The sequence below is a fragment of the Vipera ursinii genome, assembly GCF_947247035.1.
Source record: "Vipera ursinii genome assembly, chromosome: 2".
Lineage (NCBI taxonomy): Eukaryota > Metazoa > Chordata > Lepidosauria > Squamata > Viperidae > Vipera > Vipera ursinii.
The window spans coordinates 102,025,706-102,051,533 of NC_139513.1; the positions used below are offsets into that span (position 1 = coordinate 102,025,706).

The 25,828-nt window shown below is 36.0% G+C and overlaps 1 protein-coding gene across 5 annotated transcripts in view; it reads right to left on the reverse strand.

The window, feature by feature from the left end:
• TENM2 (teneurin transmembrane protein 2) overlaps positions 1-25,828 on the reverse strand; it is a gene marked incomplete at its 5' end in the record, with an annotated part of 931,826 nt that overhangs the window by 688,759 nt on the left and 217,239 nt on the right. For 2 of the 5 annotated variants that reach the window (XM_083351309.1, XM_083351310.1), the window contains one exon: positions 14,691-14,736. The exons of the other annotated variants lie outside the window; for them this stretch is intronic. In XM_083351309.1, coding sequence (XP_083207435.1) covers positions 14,691-14,736 — 46 coding nt within the window. Of the gene's footprint in view, positions 1-14,690; positions 14,737-25,828 lie in introns of those variants that run through there. 5 annotated transcript variants of the gene reach the window in all.

A 25,828-nucleotide genomic window follows, 5' to 3' on the forward strand; every position in this document is an offset into this window, starting at 1 on the left:
GAGGTGGCTGTGGAGATCCTAAGAGTTGGAAGAAGAGCACGGGTACGTCAGGGGTGGGGGAGGCCTTGAGAAGCCCAAGCCAGACATTTTGAAGTACCCCATGTGCACTTAATGATATTTATTTATCATATGCATTGGGGCAATTTGGGGGGGAGTGTCTTTTACTTATCATTCTCCTGCCTTACAACTGAAATGGGCAGGCTCAATTAAAGTCAGAAATTACCTGTATTATAAAATGTTTGGTATATTTGATTTCTTAACTTTATAGGTGTAACAAAGATTTCTTTTTGTATACATTAATGTGAATTCACTAGATTCTCATTTGGCTAACTACTATTAGAAACAGAAAATCCTTAATATTTGTACTTTTCCCAAGTTACTTGCTGAAATTTTCTAATGAGGAATTGGACAGTAGGAAAGTCCATGCAAAAATTTGAATATTGGTAAAATTCACTTTTAATAAATACACTGAATTAGGAAATAGGAAATATGGGTGCATTTATCAAAGATATTCAAATGTTTATTATACAAAAATATATTATTAGATGAAATTAACAGAATGTATGTGTGGATTTTCAAGCCAACTTTTAAAAACAATTGGAAAACTTATATGGACATGTGGAAGGAAAAAAAAAACCTTTACAGGTGAAAAGTTAAGAAAAAGTAAAATTGAAATTGAAATGTCTCAAACATCCTTATTGCAAGATAATTAATATATGTGACTTGCTTTCCCATTTGCCTGTCTTATTTTCCATAATAAGCAGTTGTTTTTCAAATACCAGTTGCTATCTAGCTTTAAGTATTCAGGAATGCTGCAAACTATCACAGATATATGAATAGCATGACAAAAAATTCTTGGCACTAGATTGTTAGACCTTCTATGAGAGATATAAGCAAAGAAGAAAACAAAGATATGATGAAATGTGTCTTAAAACTGTTTCCGTTCAAATAGCTTGTATTATTGCTAACCCCGTTATAGAGAAAACAAACAAAAGCATTCTGGAACAGTTAATCATTGTTTGTGTGCTACAGTATTAATCCATTCTCCCAAGGATTTTGATATAAAGCATTGAAAATTGCCTATTCCTCCTATTTTTTTATTTTATGTTTTAATGAATTTTGAGAATCTCCACAATGCCAAGGATAAAAACATAGTCTTCTAAATAGGTGAATACACACCTGTATTTGTTATATTTTTACAATTATAGAAAAGTTAAAGTGATTATTTGGTTGTTTTGCTGCACATTCATACTCAGCTGAACCTCATGCATTATTCCCACCCCGCATACAATTCTATAAGCATTTTCAGACATAATTTTAAATCATAGACAGACAAATTCTGAGAAACCTTGGGTGCATATATTATTGTGTCCACTTACACATAATTTCTAAGTCCTATTTGCAGCAAATCATAATTCTCTGATTTATGTGAAATAATATATTATGTCTGCTGGTAACCATCAAATTATCATATACCTACTTGGTATAACTGCAAAAGGCAATTGCAGTTGTCAGGTTGGTTCCCAAGGACAGAAAGTCACTCAAGCTTCGTGAAGAGAAAGAGATGGTAAGCATAAGCAAAATACACTGGAGCAACCACTTTCATCTATTCATTTATATGGAATTATGTGTATCATTTTAGCCAAAAAAAATCCATAAAGATTATTTGGTACCCACATTCTTATTAGGTCAAATAACATGTGGCCCAGTTAGCAGCAGGATCAATGTAAACAGAGTAAGTTAAATATAGGATTAATTTGGAATTGCTCCGTTGTCCCTATACAGTAGATATTTGTTCCTTGATATTGCATTCTATACTTGTTGTTATAAACTAAATCAGACAACTACAGTGCTCAAAGTTGAAATAAACATCGTATTTTGTTATTTCAGATAACTGCTCAGGCATACACACAGCACATGAAAGGAAATGTATTTTTAGCAACTACATATCCCATGATGCACTGTGAATATACATGAATTGATTTGTCGATTTCAGTATTTTAAATGATTACTCCACAACACAGTTGGCATATGAATATTTATTCATAGCAAATCTGTTTTTTCTTTTCTTTCTGTGTACCTCTGTTTCCTATTCCCCATTTCAGAAAGGGCTTTTTTTAGAGGAAGAAAGCCTTCTGTATAAAAATCTGACAGCTCTATATCCATTGGGTTGGTTTGATCTTATAGGTTTGTGGAGCTATTGTTCCTTGATACAATAAACATTCACCAAATCTTTTCAAAAAGAACAAGAAAAAATGCTTTTTCAATAGCTTGGTTGCTCAGGAATGCATAAAAGTCTTCTTTCTTACACAAAGACCACAGTACTCCAATATTAAATTAATTCACATTGTTTATTGGAATGGCAGTATCACTAGAGAGGTCAAAAATGGATTCTGAGCTTATGTACATTACTGGGGATACCTGGAGAAAACTCCTAAAAGGACCATAATGAGATTTAAGAGCAGAACTCAAGAAAAACACTTAATAATTAAGTAGGTATCACTGTTTCTTTCAAAGAGCAGCTTTAAAAAAAATCACATTGAGTGTAATACAAATGGCTGTAATTTTCAGTATGTACAGTATGTGAACTGACGGGATAATATACAACTACTTTTTATATCTGATCAAAAGAATTTCTCACTTGATGTCATCAAGAGAAAGGTAAAGTAGATCTACTCTGTTCAGTTTAATGATAAATACAGTAGGTGGGTCTTTTCTTTTCAGATCAATGTGTTCTTCTAGTAAGAAATAGGCCTTGGATTTCTAGATAAGAAGATCACAAACCTTAGGTATTATTTCAAAGAGCCAAAAGCACAACCACGGGCTTGGCATTCAGAAGGACATATTGTTCTATAACTAATTGTTCTTTTCTCCTATAAACCCCCCCTTTGGGGAGAAGCATAAATCAATTCCTCTTGCTAACTCAGCAAAGGCTATTGCTTCCACCTTTAACAGCCCATGACAAATAAAGTCAAGTATTTACATGATAACCCTTCTCCAAGAATCTTCTCTCCATCTTGATCTGAAAAGGATGCATAAAAATAAACAAAAAATACCAGAGCTATTAAAATAGATATTGTATTCAGACAGCTATTGCCTGATGAAAACTAAGGTGATAGCAGATTTACTGCAGTATATCAGTATGTCAGTTGTTGCAGAACACTTATGCCTATTTAAATAGTCTCTCACTTTTAAATTGTATAATAATCTACAGTATAGCCACATTTTGTAATTTTTTTATTCACACTAAGTTATTTTAGAATATTTTAGAACAACATTGTGAATATTAATACACTATTTTAGAACAATGTTATCATTATTAATGGAAACTTTCAGAAAAGAAAATTCTAAGGGCACAAAACCACTTGATTATATTTGCTAGCATAGAAGCAGTACATACTTTTGTTTATGCTTAAAAACTAAAGGAGCTGCATCTTTCTCCTGTGTTAATAAGAAGTAATGGTGGAGACTGAAGTCATGAATTTTAAAAAGTCATAGATCAACAAGCAATCAAGAATTAATTAAAACAGTCATCTTCAAATTCTAGAGTGAAAAGCCAATTTTATTTTTAAGCTGTCAATTTAGCAGACGTAGTGCAATAATTGTGCAGGTATATAGAAATAAACTCCCAGTCTTGAAATATAATCCTTATCTTCCCCATACATAGATTAAAATAAACATTTTGCATGTTTTATTAATTCCTAATTTTCTTCTAAATAGTCTGTGGTAAAAACTTTGCTGCACTTATCAATAGTGGGGTAGCTGTTAATTTCTTTTCAACAGATTATTTAGTTACAATATTATGCAATTCAAATACTTTATTTCAGTAATTAATATTCAGCTCATTGGTAAACGTGGGACCAGTTGCTCTCTCTCAGTCCAAGCCACCGCAGACAGTGACTGTTGTAGTAAAAAAACAAAAGGAAGGAGGACTATGTATTCTACTCCAAACTTTTGAATGAGAAGCGATAAATAAATCTAATAAATAAGTACTGTTAATCTGCTACAAAAGCAACTTTTTTTTCAATTACAGTAAAGTCAAACTAGTCCAGTGAAAATCCGGTAATATTGAACATGGAAAATAGCATCTAGATATAAAGTAGTTATTCTTTCAAAACCAAAATCCTGATAGATTTCAATCTGATGTCTTAAATACTATGGCTGTTTGTAAACCAATGCCTTCCCTTTATATTTTTACCTATCTTTGTACAAAATGGATCAATGTTGTCCATACTAGAAAGTATTGAAATAACAGTGACAGGGGACCATTCCAACCTTCAAACTAAGAGTTAAATTGACCCGGAAATCTTAAAAATACAAATCTAAGGCTTTCTTCAGAATGCAAAGCATGTTAGAGTTGTGTATGGTTCTTAGTGCAAGATATTCAAGCTGGAATGCAACACATTATTAGTGGATAACTTAGAAAGCCAAAGAATACAAAAAAGAAGAAGAAGAAGAAGTCAGTATGTGCTTTATTGATTATAGAAAAGCCTGCAGTTGTGTTAATCATGTCAAGCTGTGGAATGTACTTAGAGAAATCCCAGCAAATTTCATGGCCCTCATGAGAAATCTATATACAGGGCAGGAAGTCACAATACCGACAGAATGCAGTAAAAGAATCTGGTTCTAAGCTGGCAAATGAGTGGGAGAAGATTGCACACTCTTCCCTTATTTATTCATCCTTCCTGCTGAATATATATTAACTTGGATTAGACAAAGATGACTGTGGTTGTAAAACTACAGGAAAAACATCAATATACTGACATCATTGTTTGGATAGCTAAGAATGCAAAAAAATCTACAGTAATGGATGTCAATGAACATGGTGAATTAATGGCACTAAATCAGACAGGTCAAACCCGTGACATCACGTGACATCGCAAGACATATTGGGACTGTTTTGCCATTGCTGGCAATGGGGTGGGTGCAGTTTCCATATGATGAAACCGGCCCATGGGCTGGCAGTTTGACACCCCTGGACTAAATTAAATATAAAGAAGATCATACTAGCAACAAGTACAAAAACCAACCTTAGAAGTGATAGTCAATATACTGAAGTAGTAAACAGCTCTATTATTTGGAATCATTAACAGTAAACGAAAGAAGTCAAGAAAAATACAACAGACCAGCAATTGGTATAGTGGTCAAAAAGGCCTTGGAAAAGATATTCATGCACCATGTTGTGAACGACAAAGATCAGAATCACAGAGGGAATGGTATCCTTTGTGTCACTTTAAAAGTTGAATTTGTGATTTAGCACACAACTTAATTTTACAATTTTGTTTTGGTTGTACATGCTGTACATTTGTACATTTATGGTATTGTATTCATATACCTTGGGAGGCTTGAATATTGTTTCATTTATATTATTTGTTTAAATAATAATTTATGGGTATTGTTGTGAAGATTTTTCAACTAAAATCAGTTCTTCCAATTACGGATAAAATACCGAAAGTATGTTACTAAACTATTCCATAAAATGATGAAAACTCAACCAAACAATTTTCTCCCCTCAACACACACCACTCCACCAAAATAATGGACAGTATATCAAAATACAAAGCAATCACTTTTATGTATACATTCTTTGAATTACAGTTTCCGAAAACAGCGAGTGAATGGCCTATTAATGATGTCACCAAGTAAAAGAGCTAGGTTTTTGCACAGCAGGAGACATGTCCTAACAGCAGGAGATGCCAAAAACATTAAAGAATACATTGCAAATGACATAACTGGAATTTGTGGCTTCTGGAATGAATGATAGTATTTTAACATTTGGGTGGCAAATTTTTAGCATTCTTTTCAATAATAAAGTATAAGCTATTCATAAAATTAAAATTCTTGGACTGAAATAATTTTACTGACTAATAAGGAGTAGGAATTACAACATAATTACCACATAATTATGCACAAATAACCAAGAAGTAGTATATCCCACCCCTAACTTTTTGTCTGCTGCAAATCCATTGGAAACCAAAATTTAAGTTCTCAGCTGTGTGGGAACGGACTACTTTGGATGTACTGCTAAATCAATAGTACAAGAACATAGAAAACTTAGGTTTCTTCTCTTCCACTCCAGCAGAGGGAGAAAGAACAGTATAAAAATATTCACTTAGCTGGTTTAAATCATGTAAGTAGCCAAATGTTATTTACTGCAAGTCAATCAATTTGAAATCACAATATATGATTACTTTCACTAACCATACTTAAATTAACACTTAGGGTTTGAACATCAAATCAAACTGGAATTAATTTAAAATAGAAAGATAAGTGATTTTAAATCTTGTGATTTTCCAAAACAAAATAGGTATCAGCCCTACCAGATAATCCAGACAGAAAATACAACCAAATGAACTAATTCTACTTTATTGTATGATTATATTAACAGAATCTTCAAAGTCTGAAAGTACAAGTCTCTCACCACTTTTAATAGCCTGATTAATTAGGGTGGATACTTCCTGTGTTTATTTTTCTGACTATAAGCAACTGCAGGCTCCTCCTTCTTGTTATGTATTGGGGTTTGGAGAAACACCTATTCACCTGCATACTGGGAACTAACAGTTCTCCAGCACACATACTGAGTTCTAACAGTTCAGGCGGGAACCAAAATAGTGGGAATAATGGGTTCAATCTGATTGGTTGTATGAAGGTATTGTTGTGATTCAGGGTCAGCCTGTGGGTTCGGCAGTTGGGTCGGACGATTCAGAGGAGGAGGAGGGGGGTGTTGGAGACCTTGCTGAGGATAGTATTGAGGCTCCGCAGAGCCCTCAGCCAGGCCCCTCCCATCTGGTCATGACGCAGACCCAGCTGTGTGAGCCTGACAGCATGAATGAAGATGACCCACAGCTGGCCCTGTTCAAGGACGCCCGACGCAGGAGGCAGTCAATCAGGAGTAAACAGAGGAAGGCAATGTGGCACCTCGGAAGGAGGCACAGAGAAGCCACGCCCTGAACTATTTAAAAGGAGAATGTGTGGGAGGGCTGGTTTGCTGAAGGCAACCGTTTGAATAGCTCCTGTTTCATGGTTCGCGTTTGCTCTGTTTGCTCTGTTTTATGTTAATAAATTTGGCAGGCTTAGTTCCAGCCTTTTGCCGTTTTGTAAAAGGGGTTGTCCCTGCCTTTTCTGCAGGGCCGGTAGTAGGCTGGTACAGAACAGGTATATAAAGAGTACATGCACACCCTCAGTACAGTTATGGTTATCCATAAAGTTGCTGTTTCTCTGTACTCACATGCCTGGCATCTTTCCTGCTCATTCGAACCCGAAACACAACACTTCTCTTGTCTAATCATTTCCCAGGCAGGATTTTGCTCACCCTTTGATGTCATTCCCACATACCACTACCTCAGGCAGTGTATTTAATGTGTATTTATAAAAATATTTACAAAGCATGATGAAAGTATCCCAGTACAGAGCATTAAGAATGTCTTCTTGCAAAAACTTGACTGAGATCCCTCTCGTGCACAGCAACTGATTTACTAACAATGATAGCTTGGAACTAACCATCACACGGCTGTCAACGTTAAGAGGAGTTCTTTTGAATACCTGGCATGAGCTGTCAAGCAAACCAAATTCATGACAACATTGCATATATCACCACACTGCTGAAGAAGTCAAACTCAGCCAAAATAAGGAGTAATCTCACCTGAATAAAAGCCTCTCTCTCTCTCTCTCTCTCTCTCTCTCTCTCTCTCTCTCTCTCTCTCTCTCTCTCTCTCTCTCTCTCTCTCCCTCCCTCCCTCTCTCCCTCCCTCCCTCCCTCTCTCTCTCTCTCGCTCTCTCTCTCGCTCTTTGGGAGAACATAAGACTGAATTATGAAACAGGTAAGTGCAGAATCTGGCAATGCAGAATCCAGCAACAGTGGCCCTCCTATGCTACCTCTGCATAGTAGAATACAACTTTTCACATCCTTACAATTTTACAAATTTTTTAAATGAAAAATGATATAACGACATAAAAATAAAATGGTACTTTAATATTTTTGGTATAACCACCAACAGTTTACTTTCTATTCTGTTTATAAAGTACAAAGTGTACAGAAAGCATGAGGTGGTTAAAGAAATGCTCCTGGTGCATAAAAAAATAGCAAAAAGCAAGCTAATGAAACCAACCTGAGTGATGAGGGACGGAGTTACAAGTATTAAAAGACATGAATTGCATTAACCCCTGCCCTCCCCCATTATATTCACTGCCCACTGAAAACAACAGAATTACTAAAATCCCACACACTCTAATGGGATGATAATAGGATTCAGAGGCCATTAGGGTAAAGGCAATCCATATTTTACAATTTAATAAGCTCCAGCTGAAGATCTGCATCCTAAATCCAACAATTACCTATTTAAGGTTAACTAATCTTCATCCATAATCACCCTGCTATACATGTATGAAAAAATAAAAGAAAAGTGATATATTATTTGCAGTAGCACCGTTTATTACTTTTACTTCAGAGTACTCTGTCTATGAAATATGTAACGGTTACTCATTATACCCAACATATTTTTTTTTCACTCTAAACATCTGTTTTCTTTCTTCTTATTTTAAATGGAACATTATTGATAAAACAAACTTTCACAGTTTAGTATCCAGGTATTTCTTGACTGAAGAGTGAAAAACTCAACCAAGCCATATTTCAGCTGATCTGGATATTCTTTACACTGTGATGATATAAAATATTCCAAGATGATCTTTAAAATTTGCTATTCTTTAAATGAGAGCAGGTTTAATGTTTCCTTCTCATCAGTAAAATAAACTATAAGACCAAAAACTCAAGATATTCCAGAGCTAAGTTGTAATACTTTTAAAATCTTGAAGAGAAAGATAATTAGTGATCATTGAAAATAATAAAAATAATAAGCGAACATGACAGACCCAAGACTTTACTTGCTGATGCTTGCTTACATCTTTGCTGACTATTTTACACCATTTTTTTTCCTTTCCAGAATAGTTAACTTTTCTAAAATGTTAATGTATAAATGGACCCCATAGAAACTAATTTAACAACTGTCCATTCCTTACCTTCTAGTGACCTCTAGGGACTCTTGTGTGATTATATATAGCCATGCACATATTTGTGTATAATCATAAATATTAACTCAGCACCTTTATATGACACATATATACTTCATAAATATACTAACACTAATAATATTTCAAATTACTTATCTTCAATATTGCCAACACCTTGTAAAATATATGTTGTTTGCATATATTTCAACAAATGCAATATACCTTGCATTTTCTACAGAGGAGGTGGGCTAAAAAAATCATGATGGTGAATATGGATTGGCTACTTCTTGGGTGTTGCTCACAATAGATGTAACGTTTCATACTTTTAACAATCAAAATTTTGTACTGAAAGCTGTATCAAAGTACAGAATTCAAGCATATCAAAGTATGGAAATTCTTTGAAGAAGGGATAATGTGTCTGTTGATGCTTGTTAAAGAAGGAAAGTATCTGTGTCAGATTTTGCAGTGATATCTTGATAGCACTTATGAAAAGATTCTTCCAGAGTAATATTAGTTTTCAATCAAAGAAAAACAATGAGAGATGTCTGCAAGAAACTCCATGGTTTGCTCATATTACAGCATTTCCAAAGGGAAGCATGATATCCAGGAGAGGCAATACAGTTATAGTACATTCCTGGAGCTTTACTAAAAAACAAAACAAAGATTCAAAGGGTATTTCCTTATGCAGGATGAATTAAAGTGTTCAATTCAAATGTATTTCAGATGAAGAAATCAACAATACGGATGTACATTTTAATATGAGCAAGGCATAATCATCTCCTTCCATTGCAATTCTTTGAAATTTCATCTGTTTATAATTCAACAATGATAAAAACTGCAGTCCTATAAAATAAAACATCCGTGCGTCTTAGTGAAACAGCTTTTGAAATGGGGCAAGCCTCCCAGAAAATAATCCCCATTAGTGCACAATTTTATAATATTTTATTTTGCATAATGTTCTTACAGAGTTTTACATCATACGGAACACTCCACTGCATGATGTAAATTTCACATGAATTTGGAACATTTACAAAAGGCATGGCAAATTAAGAATGTTGCAACATTACTGGGAATATTAATTACTATACTTCTTGAACTATTTAAAGACTTAACTTTCACTAATAGACAGTTTCAAAGCTGAGCTGATAAAAGCTATTGACTTGTAAATACAGTATGCCTAAAGAGCAGCCTAGCAAATGGTATTGTAAAAAAGTTGTATTAAGCATCAATGGCATAAGTAGTATCCTTCTTTTGAAGCACTAATTAATCATTTAAATTATAATCACCTCTTATTCCCACACACTCACATGCCTTTAAATGTTCTTTATGCATAAATACACAACATAAGGAAGCCCTATCTGAAAAATCAGTAAAGGGGAAAAAAAAACAGAAATTAGGCACCTACGTTACTGCTTATCTAAATATTGTTAGAATCTGATAATAGAAAGCCATTACAAATTGTAACTATATAAATCAGTGACATCCCAGCATCTCTCTAAAATAGAATTCCATTTTAGAACAAAAAACAGTCACATTTAGAATTGGTGGTTCTTTTAGGATGTCCTAAAAAGTTTAGCTGGTGTGACACAAAGCATCATGGTTTATGACGTTAAACAAAAATGTATGCAAACAACAAGTTTAAATTCAGAATGTTATCACATTACTGACATAATTTTATGTTAGAAAATTTTGTCAGAACTTGTAATGTAGAATAGTTTCCAGACTGAATGAATGACATGATTCTGAAAGTAATGGCAAAGCATCTCCAAATTACATATACTTGAGTATCTTCTAATCAGCGATTAAAATTTGTATTTAAATGTGCTTACGTAAAAGGAATCTAACTGCTTTTTGTTTGAATAGCAGGATACAGGACTTTTACTACTGTCAAAGTCATTTTAGATCCTTATAGACAAAGACAGATATAAGTTGAATATCTTAAAATACAAGTTGGTTTAAAACCAGCCACATGCAATTATATTTATTAACATAAACGTTTATGTCCTATACAGCTAATAAACTTTTTTTTTCTTCCTCCTTCAGTTTTCACAGATTCCAGAACAGCTCTGGAAGTTTGAGAGACTTTTTTTTATTGTAGAAGTGAGTGATGTAATGGGGGCTGCAGGCAGAAAAAAGGAAAGACAATTTATCTTGCATGTCAGAAGCTCTCTTGTAAAAGAATGAATTAAGCTTTTATTATTGCACATAACTATATTGTTGTAAGGCAAACAGTTTCATGTTTGAAATACCAATCTTTCTAGCAGGTATGCATTTGGGTGCACACTTAGGAGAAAGAAAGCTAACAGTAATTTTAAATGTATAAAAATAAACTATGGCCTACATATATTTGGCTAATTAAAAAAAAGTATTCAAGATTTAATAACCGATTAAGCCAAGAACTTAGAATCTATTTAATCAGTTCACAAAATCTGTATCAGCTACACAAGAGCAAGTTACCATGAAATGTAGCTGAATACAAACATGGTTTAGAAGAGGAATAATGCATTATATTTCAGAACCAATGTATTAAAAATTATTCTTCACTATTTTGATTGTACTGTACATTGAGGCTTCAGAATCACTTCTAAAAAATAAATATTCCCACAGATAGAGGTCAGTGGTTGCCTGAAATTGCATCAGTAAGTAGCTCTCTGGTTTGCTTTGTCATGTTATCAACATTTACTTACACAGGATAACACAGCACTACACATTTTCTCCTCATCCCATATATTCTCTCTCTCTCTCTCTCTCTCTCTCTCTCTCTCTCTCTCTCTCTCTCTCTCTCTCTCTCTCTCTCTCTCTCTCTCTCTCCTTTTTCACCTTCAGATTCTGTTTTTCTATATATAATTTTTTTTCTGTCCTACTAAAAACCTCACAATATCAACTTTAGTGCTGGCAAGCATACATCCTTTCTAATTAACAATTTAGGTTTTCTGGTATTTTACAATTAGTCTTTTAAGTGCTCAATATTAATCAGAAATGCCACTGCTGAATTTCAATTCTATCAATATAGTAGCCACATTTTTTTAAATTTCTAAACACTTGTACTGTGCATTGGCAACTGGGGCCCATTTTTATAATGAATCTGAGCATTATTGCTTTAAGATCATTGCGCTTCAGCTCTTCCTCTGAGAAAATTTGCATGTTAAAGGGCTTTAGTATTCAGTGATGAAATGTTCTGCATAGTAATATACAGTAAACTGATTTTACAATTTAAAATAGCAGACGTGCTATGTGCCTAACCGAGCTGTGATCATTCCAGTAAGTGTGGCTTCAGCTTTAATAACACCCTATAGAATGGTATGAAAATGTAATGATCTCACATTACTCTTCCATCAGCAGTCAACATACTCAGTGCTTAAGATTTTTCTTCCCATGGCTCCTCTCTCCCCTTTCCCCAGCCAGTAAAGTGATGTTTCCTTTGCTCTACAGCAGCATCTACTGGATTATCCATAAAATGCTTCATTTCATATTAATCACACTGTAAATGTTGAGAAGAAGCAAGTTAGCATCTGCCAAAAAAAGGCTAGGGGAGGAGTAAGAAGGGGGGAGAACTATGAATAAACAGAAATTTGGTTTGACAACAGAGTCTTTACTATTGCCCTTGGGTTTAAACTAGCCTTGTTAAAAGGACTTAACCTTTTTGTATCCGTCTTCTAAGGGATACAGAGTGTTCCCTATTTACTGCAGATTACCATTAATTTTACTAATGCAATGATTATAATGTGAAAAAGTCATTGGAAGGGTTTGGTTCTTTGAATACAGAAAATGAAAGTCTGCATTCTAGGAAGATTTAAGGGTTTTTATCAAAATTGCCTCATGTATTATTTAGTTGTGCTTAAGCTGACATTTTTATGAAGAAGCAAACTCAATTCTTTTGTTAAAATAAGTTAAAATATTACAGTACTTACTATTGCATTGTACACTTTGTGCAAATTTAAAGTGTAAACTATAATTGCTAAATTACCATACTTTATAATAAACCTTATTCCTACCTGTGCTATGTGACCATCTTTTCATTTATATTTTTCAAATGGCAGGGTGTTATTTTTTACAAGAAGAAACTGCCTTATAATGAGAACAGTTACTTACATTTCTAAAATTTGACAAGTAAACATACCCTTTGGAGTTTAAATTCTATAAAAAATATTGTGGATGATGTTATATGTTTCACAAAATCCATTATTCTTATATGTGATGATGTTGCTTAAATATCTAAGAACAGAATGCAATCACTATTCGGTTTCATTTCAAATATTCCTTTTATTTTTAGTGTGGCTTTTTTCCCCCTTTAATCCTATCTATTATTTTCAAGTATGGCTATTCCATGGAAAGCCACCACAGTATTACAACTTTTCATCTCTTGCAGAAATTCTTTAGTTTACTATACGAATCTGAACCATAGGTCCTACTCATTTTTAATATTTACTATTTTAAGTTCTTTAATATAATTCTAAGCATAGGAATGCTTATTTAATTTAATATAATTTCTAAAGCATAGGAAAAAGGAGAGAAAAATCCAAAAAGTATCTGTATGTTGTATTCCACAGACCCCCTATCAACTTTGGAGTATTCACTACACGGTCACTATTACATTTCCTTACAAGCTCACACACAGACATAATGTAAAGACAACACAATTTTTTTTAAAATAAAGACTTCCCAAATAACTGATATGGTAGATAATTTTTTTTAAAAAACCCACCCACAATTAACCCATCCATGATAACTAAATTTCATTGTAAGCTTAGTTTGCATCTAGCAGGTTACCTACTTTATACTACAAAAATTTAAAGGCCTAGCTATGAAAGCTGAGGACACTTACATTGTATCAGTATGACTCCCATTCCCCAATCCAAAGTTCAGACCTTGTGACAGGTAATTAGCCTCTCTGTGGGTTAGCTGTTATGCAGGAAATCCTTTATTACATCCCTGTGCGCTTGTGGACATCACTGTCAGAGTTTCTCCATTGGACAGTTAACATTCACCCACCTTTCTGATTGCTGTTAAGCCTGGATGCTGTTGGCATAGCCTGATAACCCCTTTTCACTGAAGAAGGGAACGGAGGGCTTTAGCATAAAGTGAACCCTGCCGTAGGTTGCAGAGCACTTTAGAAAGGCTGTCATGCTTTTACTAGCGATGCTGGAGATTCAACCCAGCCTCGCCAACACCTAGCCTGAGCAGTGAGAGCCCAAATCCCTCTCGGAAAGCGCTTCAGATCAATTGGGCATCAAACTGCAGAATTGCCAGCTCCCAGCAAGGTTGCAAGCTGGTGGAGATTTCCTCCAGCCCTGGGTTTAACCTTCTGCCAAACTCCTGCTTTTGTGCCCAGCAGTGTTTTGTTCTTATATATATATATATATATACAGTATAAAAGTCCGCGGTGAAAAATAACAATTAAAGACAAGCGGGGCGTGGGGGTGGGGGAAAGAGTCCTTTAGATCGTAAGCTGCCTGGCAGACAAACCCATTTTCAGCTGAACCTTTAGTACGCTCCAATCCATCAGTCACTCCAGGTACTTTACATCAGGAACAAAAGGCAGCTGGCATAAGACCCACCGGAGATATTTTATCCGGGCTGAAAACCGATGCAAACCCAACAGCTTGTTTCTCTCTCTCTCTCTCTCACTCTTTCTCTCTCTCTCTCTCCCCTCCACAGATCCTTCCCATTCAGGCACTTCTTACCTGTCTCGATGGAAGCCTTCCTTCCCTTGTTAGCAGTATGAAGCATCTCTAGCCTTCCCCAGTCTTTGCCACCGCTCGTAGATTGATTGCACGGTTATCTTCCCCCCTTTTTTTTCTTTCTTTTTTTGGGAGGAAAATTCTTATCGAAAGTGATTAGCGGGGGTGGGGTGGGGTGTGTGTGTGGGGGGGGGTGGTCGTTGTTCCTTTTAAGTCCCTCCTGCGGAAAGGAGCAGGGGAGCAACGTGACGCCACCTATTAATCTTTGGTTAGAGTGAAAAGGCAGAAAAGGAGCGCTCGATCAAACTGAGCTTCACACATGACTAAAACTCGCCCGAGAGGCTGCTGGCTCTGGCTTAAAGCCTCACTAGGCGTGAATGTTTTAAACACACACACACACACACACACAAGGAAGAGGGGCGAGTCAACGGAATGTGACCACGTCTGTGCATCAAAAGCAAGGAAAAGAGGAGAACAATGGGGGAGAGAAAGAGACGGGGAGAGTCGAGAAGCAGGGAAGGAATCCGGAGGAGTTTGAAGGGAAGAGCTTGCAAGAATGAGGCAAAAAAAAGAAAGAAAAGAAAACAGGCGTCGAGCATCTTCTGTTTATCTCTCACTGAACGCGGCACCCTGCCTCCCTCTCGCGCGTTTGGTAACACATCCTTGCGCCTCCTGGATTTGCCAACCGTGCCAGAGTCCTCGCGTGTGTGCTGTTCTCACCTCCCCAGCGTTTCCCCGTGCAGCGAGAAGCAACCAGCACGCTCCGCGGCGGCCCCGTTACTTCTCCTATACAGTTCACTTATTCCTTCTTCCTTCTGATATACACTCTCTCTCTCTCTCTCTCTCTCTCTCTCTCTCTCTCTCTCTCTCTCTCTCTCTCTCTCTTAACTGACAGATGGAACTCTACTTATAACTACTGACAAACTGCCCACCGGTAAACAAAAACCGCAGCAAATGTTTCACGCTGCTAATTGAATTCGCACGGCAACTAACTAAATAAAATAAGTAAATAACCGGGCTGGATTCATCTCTCGGACGGGCGGGATCCCCGACATCCTCTTCCAGCCTTCCACACTTTTATTTGCACCCTGAAATAAAGTGGTTGGGGGAGAGTTGTGATCGGGCAGTATGGCGAATTGGTCAGCCTTCAGGTTGGGCTGAGAAGGAGAGCTCCGAATGGCAATCCTCAGCTGAGGACTAGATTTAGATCTTCAGTTCGGCATCGTGCACTCCATTCCAAAGCACATCTATCGAGAGGCAGGTTATTTATGGACTTACTTCGTTTTCATTCAGCCTTTTCTCCAATGTTGGGGTCTCCCCATCTTTTCTCCTGTCTGTGAGGTAGGCTGCTCTGAGAGAAAGGAAAGGGACTCCACTATACCTTGCTGGCTAAAACTTACGAACACCTACAGAAGAATGAAAAGTTGCTTGGTTGCCATAAAGCGCATGTTTTAGAATAATACCAATAATTACAAAAAATGGTAGCTGTTTCATGCATGTATGCATGTTTAAGAACATAAGAGAACAATTACACCTCCTCTCGTTTCCTAGCATCTGTCATTTAGAGGCAAGTGGGCTCTATTCTTGGAGACTGAATATTACCATAAAGATTAAGGTAAAGGTAAAGATTCCCCCGCACATGCATGCTAGTTGTTTCCAACTCTAGGGGGCGGTGCTCATATCCGTTTCAAAGCTGAAGAGCCAGCGCTTGTCCGAGGACATCTCCATGGTCATGTGGCTTAGATGCCAAAGGCACACAGAATGCTGTTACCTTCCCACCGTAGTGGTCCCTATTTTTCTACTTGCATTTTTATGTGCTTTCGAACTGCTAGGTTGGCAGAAGCTGGGATGAGTAACAGGCGCTCACTCTGTTACGCGGCACTCGGGATTCAACCCACCAAACTGCCGACCATCTGATCGACAAGCTCAGCATCCTAACCCACTGAGCCACCGCGTCCCATTAAAATTAGTAGCCAACAATGAGTGAATTTACCCTCCATTCACTGATTCAACCCCTCTTAAACCCCTTATTATACCTGGGCAAATGAATCCCCTAATTTAAACTTGGGCTGGGCAAGCACAGTATCAGAGATTGGAATTACTGGGCAGAGATGAAAGCCTGCATCATCCAAACAGACCACCACACATTGCTACCGCCACATTATCCTCTCCTTTTGATATCGAACTAGATATAAGCACCAGCAATGGATGGTGCTCAGATGGTTCAGCTAAAGAAGAGGGATGAGAGATCTTATTTAAACATCTGATTTTCTTAGAAAATGTATATGTTGCGTCTCCTTTAACATCTCCAGATTGCTTATAAAGGAATCAAGCTTTTCTTTGCCTACTTTGGGAGTAGAGAGTATAGGGCTGCTTTTGGCAACCTCACCTGTGCCATCAAATCATGAACAAGAGCTTCAGCCAATCTGGGTCAAGAAGTCTTTATTTTTTTATTATACTTCTTGTATCAATATTCACCATTATTAGAAGTTCTATGAGAGAACTTCTCACTGCCTCCAGAAGCTGTGAATGCTCCAACACTTGAAGTTTTTTAAGAAGAGACTGGACAGCCATTTGTCTGAAATGGTATAGGGTTTCCTGCCTGAGCAGGGGGTTGGACTAGATGACCTCCAAGGTCCCTTCCAACTTTACTATTATGATTATGATTTTTCTTGTAGAGATGATTGTTCTGATTCAATAATTATTTTGGTTCCATACTTTTGCAATGTGTTTCCTTAAGCCGCTTAAGTGCTATCACTTTTCTTTATGGGACAGGTATCATTTTAGCTACCCTTTTGCGTATTTTTTTTTCCTGCTCCACACTTTCAAGTGTAGTTGTTTCGAGGATTTCTCCGGTCTTTCAGATAGGTATGCTGTGCCCAGAAGACAATTATTACAAGAGTGATGATGAAGCATAGATCACTTTGCTTCTATGGCTAGCCCTGCAAAAGGCCTTTCTGTGCATCTACATTTCGAGGAGCAGGTCTATAGGATGCTACACATAATCCTGACACAGACTGGACATTGACATATCCCTTCAAACTTTTAATCTGCCCGTCTGCCAAAAGAAAGAGAACCAAATAACTATTTCAACATGTGCTCAATCTTTCTTTAGCCTAATTTAAAGTTTCTTGTCTAGACATTTCTTGCTTCCTTACTGTATCTCTTATTCCTTGTAACATATTCTGCTTGTTGAAATCTTTCTAGTGGTAATTCCTAAAATTCTTTTTGCATCCCATATTATTTGCCTTTAAATGGGCAATTATGAAAAATTTTCATTTACATGTTTTGAGTTAGCTAACTTTCTTTCAGCTTGCTTATGTAGATTTCTATTTTATATAGTTAAGATCACTTGTAAGCAAGTTCATTATACGACACTCTGGCATGCATCAGAATGAAAGGCAGTCTATAAGTATATCAATAATTTATGAATAATGTATTTGACATAAATAGTTTTATGACATTTTATGCTCCAAAAGAGACATCTTTGTTAACTTTCTTTGTTCTAATTTTGGGGGAAAAAACCTATGGTATGTAGCACTTCCCTCAATCAACACCAAGATATATCTCATATTACAGGAAGAAAGATGGACTTTCAAGAAAATTCACCTTTTGTCTATTAGATGTAAACATTGAAACTGTGCACAGATCAAATTTCAATTAACCTACACTAGAATATTTAGGTCAGACTTTCTCAACATCAGTGCTTGGAAAATGTGTAGACATCAACTCCCAGTATTTTCAGCAATAGCCACGTGAACTGGGAATTCTACGAGAAGAAATCCATACATGTGAAGAGTGCCCAAGACATATGGAGAATGCCAAGACTTGCAAGTTTGCTTCACTCAATCTTCACTCAAACTTCTTAAGGCATGTTACTAGTGTGCTGAGGGCTTCCCATGCAACACAACTTTATTTCAGCAACATAAATCTTTACTGGCACAAATAAACTACCTTGGTGAGGAAGGAGTGTACAACTTCCCCAGAGAGCTCAGTACTTAGAGTTACATAAATACGCACATGCTATTTTTCTTCCTTAAATGTACTTAAAATGATTTCTCCAGCATCATTACCAAGCCATGCAGGCACCATCCCACAACACATTAGAATAACAGTTACAGAGCAAAATGTACTAATAATGACATTTTCCATGGAAATGTAAATAATTGGTTTCAACCCAAAGTTTCATATAAGTTTCTTTAGCTCTAGGGAAACAGCTAATCAAAGCTTTCTTTCACTATCAACTAGCAAATCCAATTATAAGGCAAGTTTAACACTTAAAAGAAAGACTTCCTGCCTTCCTTTTTCATTCTTCAAACCCTTTCTTTTCTACACACTGATGCTGTGATACACAAACCTTCAGAATTGAGGGTTTAGACTTATATAATTTTGCAAAACAGAGGAAGACTGTTTTCAAGATTGCTGTTCAGTAAAAGGTTTCTTTTAGTTACTCAGCCTCAGTGCTAATCCATAAATCAGATTTGTTGGACAAAATATACCTGTGGTATGAGAGTTCAATTATTTATATCATCATCATCATTATCAGTACTCTTACTACTATTTCAGTGAAGTACTGATTGGCTGTGACAGCACAAATAGTGGCATTTATTCACAGAAATAGATTACAAGCCCTCATTGAACACATGGAAGACAAGACCTCTCTCTGGCTATGCAAAGCTCATGGTACAGATTCAGTCATTTAAATCTTGATCTGCAGATCAAGCGAAAGAACTTAAGATTACAATAGACTGTGGATATTAAAGAATTAATGTCTATATAAAAAGAAAAAAAGTATAGAGCACTTGAATTTTACCAAAGACAACTCCTTTTATATATACGTCACAAATCATCTTATAGGGAGAAACAAAGAGAGAGAGAGAGAGAGAGAGAGAGAGAGAGAGAGAGAGAGAGAGAGAGAGAGAGAGAGAGAGAGAGAGAGAGAGAGAGATAGAGAGATAGATGTATTTGTTTACGTATTTATTGCACACCACACAGTCTTTGTTAAATCAGGTGGTTCCTAATTAAATAAATTAAATTAAAGCAATATTACTTATATGCTGCTTATTTAACAAAAAAATCAGACCAGTTTATTATAAATATGTCCATAATTTTCAACAAACATATACTAAGATATCATAAAATATATAGCATAATATAAGGAATAATCAATAATAAAGAAGAAAATGCAATTGAAGGTAAAACAAAAATCACACTAGGCATGGGACCCAGTTCTTTCAAGATTAGAATAAAAAATAGCTGAAAGCAGATTAGTCTGTTACTAAAAGAATTACAAAATGGAAAGTATGCCCCAAATCCTCAAGCATATTACATTGTGCAACAGAGAAAAAAGGGGACAAGAATTAAAACCTCAATTTTACTATAAATAGGGCTTGCATTTAAGAGACAACTGTTACCAAAATTCTTTCATAATGGCTGTATTTTCTATTATAAATCTATTTATCAGAAGCTCGCATGCCTTTGAATGCTTGTTGTATCTGTTTAGGGCCGAGCTGATCAAGAGGCACCTAGCATCAGCATTATTATTTAAAAAGCCTGGGAGAATAAAAAATGTCTTTTGCATGATGACAAGGATGCTCCAAGGGCAATTTGCAGACTACAGAAAATGCCTAGAAAGATTCCTTCTTGTTCCCGCTTTGGATTTATTTAACAGATAAATAATTATAAAGAAAAGTTCTTCTTCTGCAAAATGCAACCCAGTTAATGAAATTGTGGCTTCTCTAGAAGGCACCTCTCACCTGTACTCTTTCTTCAAAGCAAATGTATTGTTTTGGCACAGAGGCACTCAGCCAATTAGTACTTGGCAATGAGGCTCAAAGTGAACTAGATTGGATTGATAGACCAAGCTTCTTGTTGTCAAGGTTAATGTGTTTTGGAATATTTTTCTGAAGTTTGTCACAAGGAGGAGAATGTATATGTGGATATGATAAAGAAAGAGTAGGAGTGGGAGAAAAAGTTATTTGAAGGAAGTCAACTAAACTAAATGCCATTTTTATATATTTCTTATACTTTACAAACAGTTTTCCTATTAGCAATAGGGAAACCAATAAAGATATCTTATTTGGGTCTCATAGCAAATTAATACCCATTGATCTGACTAGGATTTACTCAGTGCTATGGGATTACTGTAGCCTTATTGTAATTTGTAATGTAATTTAAAGTGCTTAAATTACAGAAGAACTCAAAAATTCTACCCAGATAAAATATTTATAGGGTTCAACAGAAACTTCACCCAGGAAAATGTCTGAATATGTAGTGCTTTAAAACTGCATTTTAGATAATATCTTTCATGTGCTTGAGTGGCCCCTTGTCCATTTTTCTTACCAATTAGCAATCTTGTGTGATGGGTTGGGCTGTGAATAAGTGACTAGGTCAAAGTCACTCCAGTAAATTCATGGGATGAATTTCCATGGTGGAAGGTAGATTTGAACTAAAGTCATTCCCCTCACCTGCTGCTTTAGTTGATATCTAAAATCTCAACTATGATACCACAGTGGCTCTTACAGTGAGCTACATTGGCTTCCGGTTGCCCTCTGGGTGAGATTCAAGGTGCTGGTAATGACCTATAAAGCCCTAAATGGCTTGGGTCCAGATTATCTAAGGGAACACCTGCTGCCAACATCATCTTCCCATCGTCCTGTGCGCCCCCACAGGGAGGGCCTTCTCAGGGTACTGCCGGTTAATGAATGCCGGCGGGTTATTCCCAGGGGAAGGGCATTCTCTGTGGGTGCGCCTGCCCTATGGAACCAACTACCCACAGAACTTAGGACTGCCCCCGACCTTCGCTCATTTTGCCGGGACCTGAAAACTTGGCTCTTCGATCTGTTTGGTCCAGACTGTGGGGTTGTTAATTTAACTGGGTTTTAGATTTACTCTTGGGGCTTGAATTTAATTTAATTGTTTTAATTGTTTTTAATTCTTTGTATTCATGGCTTTAACTGCCCTGTAAACTGCCCTGAGTCCTATGGGAATAGTATACAAATCCAATAAAATTAATTAATTAATTAATTAATATGGTTTGATTTATACCTTATTTTTCCCCTGTTGTAGAAAAGCCACTTTGTTATGGACTTTATTTGGACATTACTGTAAAAAAAAAATAGTTTGGATCAGGTTGCTAAACCTTTGGCCCAGTGGATGGATTAAGTGCTGCTGTTTGACAAAGAAAAACTTTCTGGAGTGTGAAAAGATTACAATGCCATTTTGATAAGTATGGTTCTTTCTTATTTAAGCAAACAATTTTTATTTCATAGATTTGTTGGTCCAGTTTTCTATTGATAATAATAATTCAAGCAGCTCTGTGTGGTACTACAGCCCCAAATTCTTGCTTACATTCATTGTGTTAAACAACTCGCTTCAACTGTCCCCTAAAATAGTACAGTTTTTTTTAATCCCATTTATATCCCGCCCTCCTCCGAAGACTCAGGGCGGCTTACAATCTAAAGCACAAATCAATGTGCTTAGCAATAGCCTTCATTCTATGTATATGCCTGCTTATTAGGGCTTTCGCCCCCCCAAGTGGCATTATTACAAAGTCAGCTTATTGCCCCCAACAATCTGGGTCCTCATTTTACCTACCTTGGAAGGATGGAAGGCTGAGTCAACCTTGAGCCTGGTGGGACTCGAACCTGCACTAATTGCAGGCAGCCGGTGTTACTTAAGGAGGCATTAGCCCACTGCTCCACCAAGTTTTTAAGTAGTATTCCATGGTGACAAACATAAAGTCAAGTGTACACTTAAGGTAACTACATTATGAGGCAAAACAAGATTGTCCAATATTGATCAGTGGGCCCTTAGTATTTTTGAAAGATAAAGCAAGGAATGGAAAGCATACAGAACAATTTCTTAATGCTGGATGATTCCTTTACCAGCAGTGGCCATTGCAGTAAGAAAAAGAACAATGTTATGGCATGCTCACACATATATCTGTGTATCCTCTTGTGTTGTATCTAGGAAGCACAGAATGACTACATAGCTATGCTCTGGGTCATATGACCAGGAATGAGTCTGAGAATGGAACTATTCACAACAATTTAAGTCCAATGCCTCTCCCATGGGAAGGCACTGGGGCAATGTTTCCAGATTCTCTTTTGGGTCTATGATAACTCACCAGGGCCATAAAATGGGAATGCCAAAAAATAAAGTATTTTTACAGTTATTTTAAATAATTAACTTGAATTGTCCTGCAGCGAGTTGTCCCATGACAATGTTGGCCATGGTGAGTTGTCCTGCAGTGAGTTAGCCATAGAGAATTAATCATGGTGAGTTGGCCATGGAAAGTTGGCTGAGGCAAATTGTTCCATTCTGTCTCTTTCTTGCAACCTCCAGCCTGATCCAACACATTTTTGAATTTGATTTTTCTTTAATCAGCTTCCCCTCCTTTCTCTCTAAAGTTGGTCTAATTCTGGCCAGTTGTCAAAGAATTAGGTTGCTGATGAATGGAGAGGCCATGAGACAGACAACATCCCAACCCTCCTTTCATCCCTTTGAGTTGATTCTGATGATCCTGCACTTTATTTCACATTACATGTACCGTGACTATGAAATATGCTAGATAAAATCACCTTAACTTCCCCCCCTTTTTTCTTTTTGTCACGACAGTTTTTCTAAATACTTTACACACCGCTTGAAGAAATAATGAGCATAAAGATTACAGTAAGAACAACATTATATTAAAGATAAATCTGTCCCCCCCCAACATTTATTTTTCACATAGAATTGCCAGATTTAGCTTTAACAGAAGTTGATGATTGCTACTATGCTCTCTCTTTCATTCTGCTGAATGGAGACATGCATGAACTATTGGTGGTTATTATGAATATTTTCTAACATTGTAAATTCAGAGGCATTAAAGCAGAAGCTTTACAGTAAACATAGTTTCTGACATTTCATAAGCAAAAAGATTCAGTATTACAGATTTTATTTAAAAGTTTTTTTTTAAAAGGCAGTTTGTGCAGCTGTTGCTATTTTCCAGAATAGTCGTACCTATGGCAATCATTGAAGCAATTCAAAAACCTTACTATCAGCAAGCTCTTTTCATAATAATCTGGCTGTTATTTGAGAAATCTGGGATAAATAGGACAAATTTAGATAATGAATAGCTAAAACCTTTGGAAGCTGAAAGAGATGTAGCAAGACCAATAAAAGATATTTGCTGTTCAATATTATATTTAATAAACATAAGCACATGTTGATATGCACATTGCAAAGATGCAGTTTCCCCCTTTACATATGTTGGACCTCAGCACCCATAACCCTCCAGCTGGTATGAAAACTATGGAAGTTGAAATTCTACATATCTGGAGAGTATCATTTTTGGGAAAGACTTATATTGAGCACAAACAAAGTGACATTTAATGGATCTAGTAGTTAAAAAGAAATTGAATAAAACAGAATTGAGTAGTAGTATACCCAATATCTTAGAAGACAGAAAATTCCAAGTCATTTTGATAGCTTAGAGAAATGAGCTGATAATAGCAGATTTCTTCACTTAAGAAAGAAATAAAATGTGTTTATTTAGACAGGAAAATTTGCCTTGGCAGCAATAAGTGTGCATAAAATCTTGGAACAGTAACTGATTGCCAACTGAACATTAGTCAGCAATGTGATATTGTTGGTGGGGGGGAAGGCAAATGCAATTTTAGGTTGTAGTAAAAAGATACTTTTCAAACATTTGGAAGTTATAGTTTTGTTTTAATTTGCTCTAGTCAGAACACATCTCGAGTAATATGTCCTATTCTGGTACTAAATGTGTATGGAGATTGTCAATCATCCAGGTCATGGTTGTTCCAAAAGTGCTTTTCAAAAGGCAACTGGACTTTCTTGGTTTTTGCTTGAAGACATTTCACTTCTCATCCAAGAAGCTTCTTCAGTTTTGAATGAAATTTCTTTTCTTCAGTTTATTTAGAACTGAAGAAGCTTCTTGGATGAGAAGTGAAATGTCTTCAAGCAAAAACAAAGAAAGTCCAGCTGCCATTTGAAAAAGCACCTTTGGGATATTCTGCTACTACATTTTAAGAAAACAAACTGGAATTGGTTAAGAGAAGGGAATAAGACTTATCAGAAGATTAGAAATCAGTATACAAAGAACAAGGAGTGTGTGTGTGTAGGTGAGGAGTATTACTCCACCCCAGGTGCATGTATTCAGAGGTGCATTGGATGGCAAGAAGGCTCTTTAGAGGATCAGTGGTGGATTTAGAATGAGGTTGATACAGTTGGCCATGTGATGCAGTAACACATTGTAAAATTATTTTCTCAAATATGTTAGGTATACCACTGTTAGAAATTAAGATAGAAGTTAAAAAAAATGGAAACAAAGCCTTGAGAGTAATATATGAGAACATTTTTCATATACTTGAACATATGACACACTGAAGAAAGTCATATAGTGTTTGGCGATATTACACAATACAGGTTGTGGAATTAATGGCTTTAAGATTAGATAAAGACAGATTCCAGTTGTATATTAGAAAATATTTCCAAATGTGTGAATACATTATTTCACTGAAAGTGAAAACGATATTTCAGGGATGCTTTAACTTGATTTTTAAAAGTAAATTATGAATTACATGTTAAATTACATTTGGTTTGTCCTGAACAATAGGTTTGATTCAATGACCTAAATAATTCCTCCAATTTTTTGATTCTATAATACCTTTATGTTGTATCTCCTTATTTATGCTTACAAAATATATACATATACATGCATACATACACACACATTTTATTAAAGATTTAATTTTATTAAAGAATTTTAAGAAGGAAGGTAAAAACTAATATAAAGTAATACAAAGTAAGAAAAAGAAATAAAACCCAGAAAAGTAGAAGTGCTAAAAAGTAAAAAAAAGATGAAAGAAAAACAGAAAAGAAAAAAAGTACAAAGTAGAAAGTTCAAATCTTCCTAACAGTAGTAAAAAAAATGAACATATGATTCATGATTTCAAGTTTTTGATTAGACAGGATAGATTATACAGAATAAAAGATAAAGTTATAATTGTACTTATATTACAACTTGATTTTTTTTTCTTTTGCACAAATGTCCATAAGAGGTCTCTAGTCACCAGTAAGCATTTATATTATTTTTTCTCTGAGCAAAGAGGAGAGTTTAGTCATTTCGGCAAATT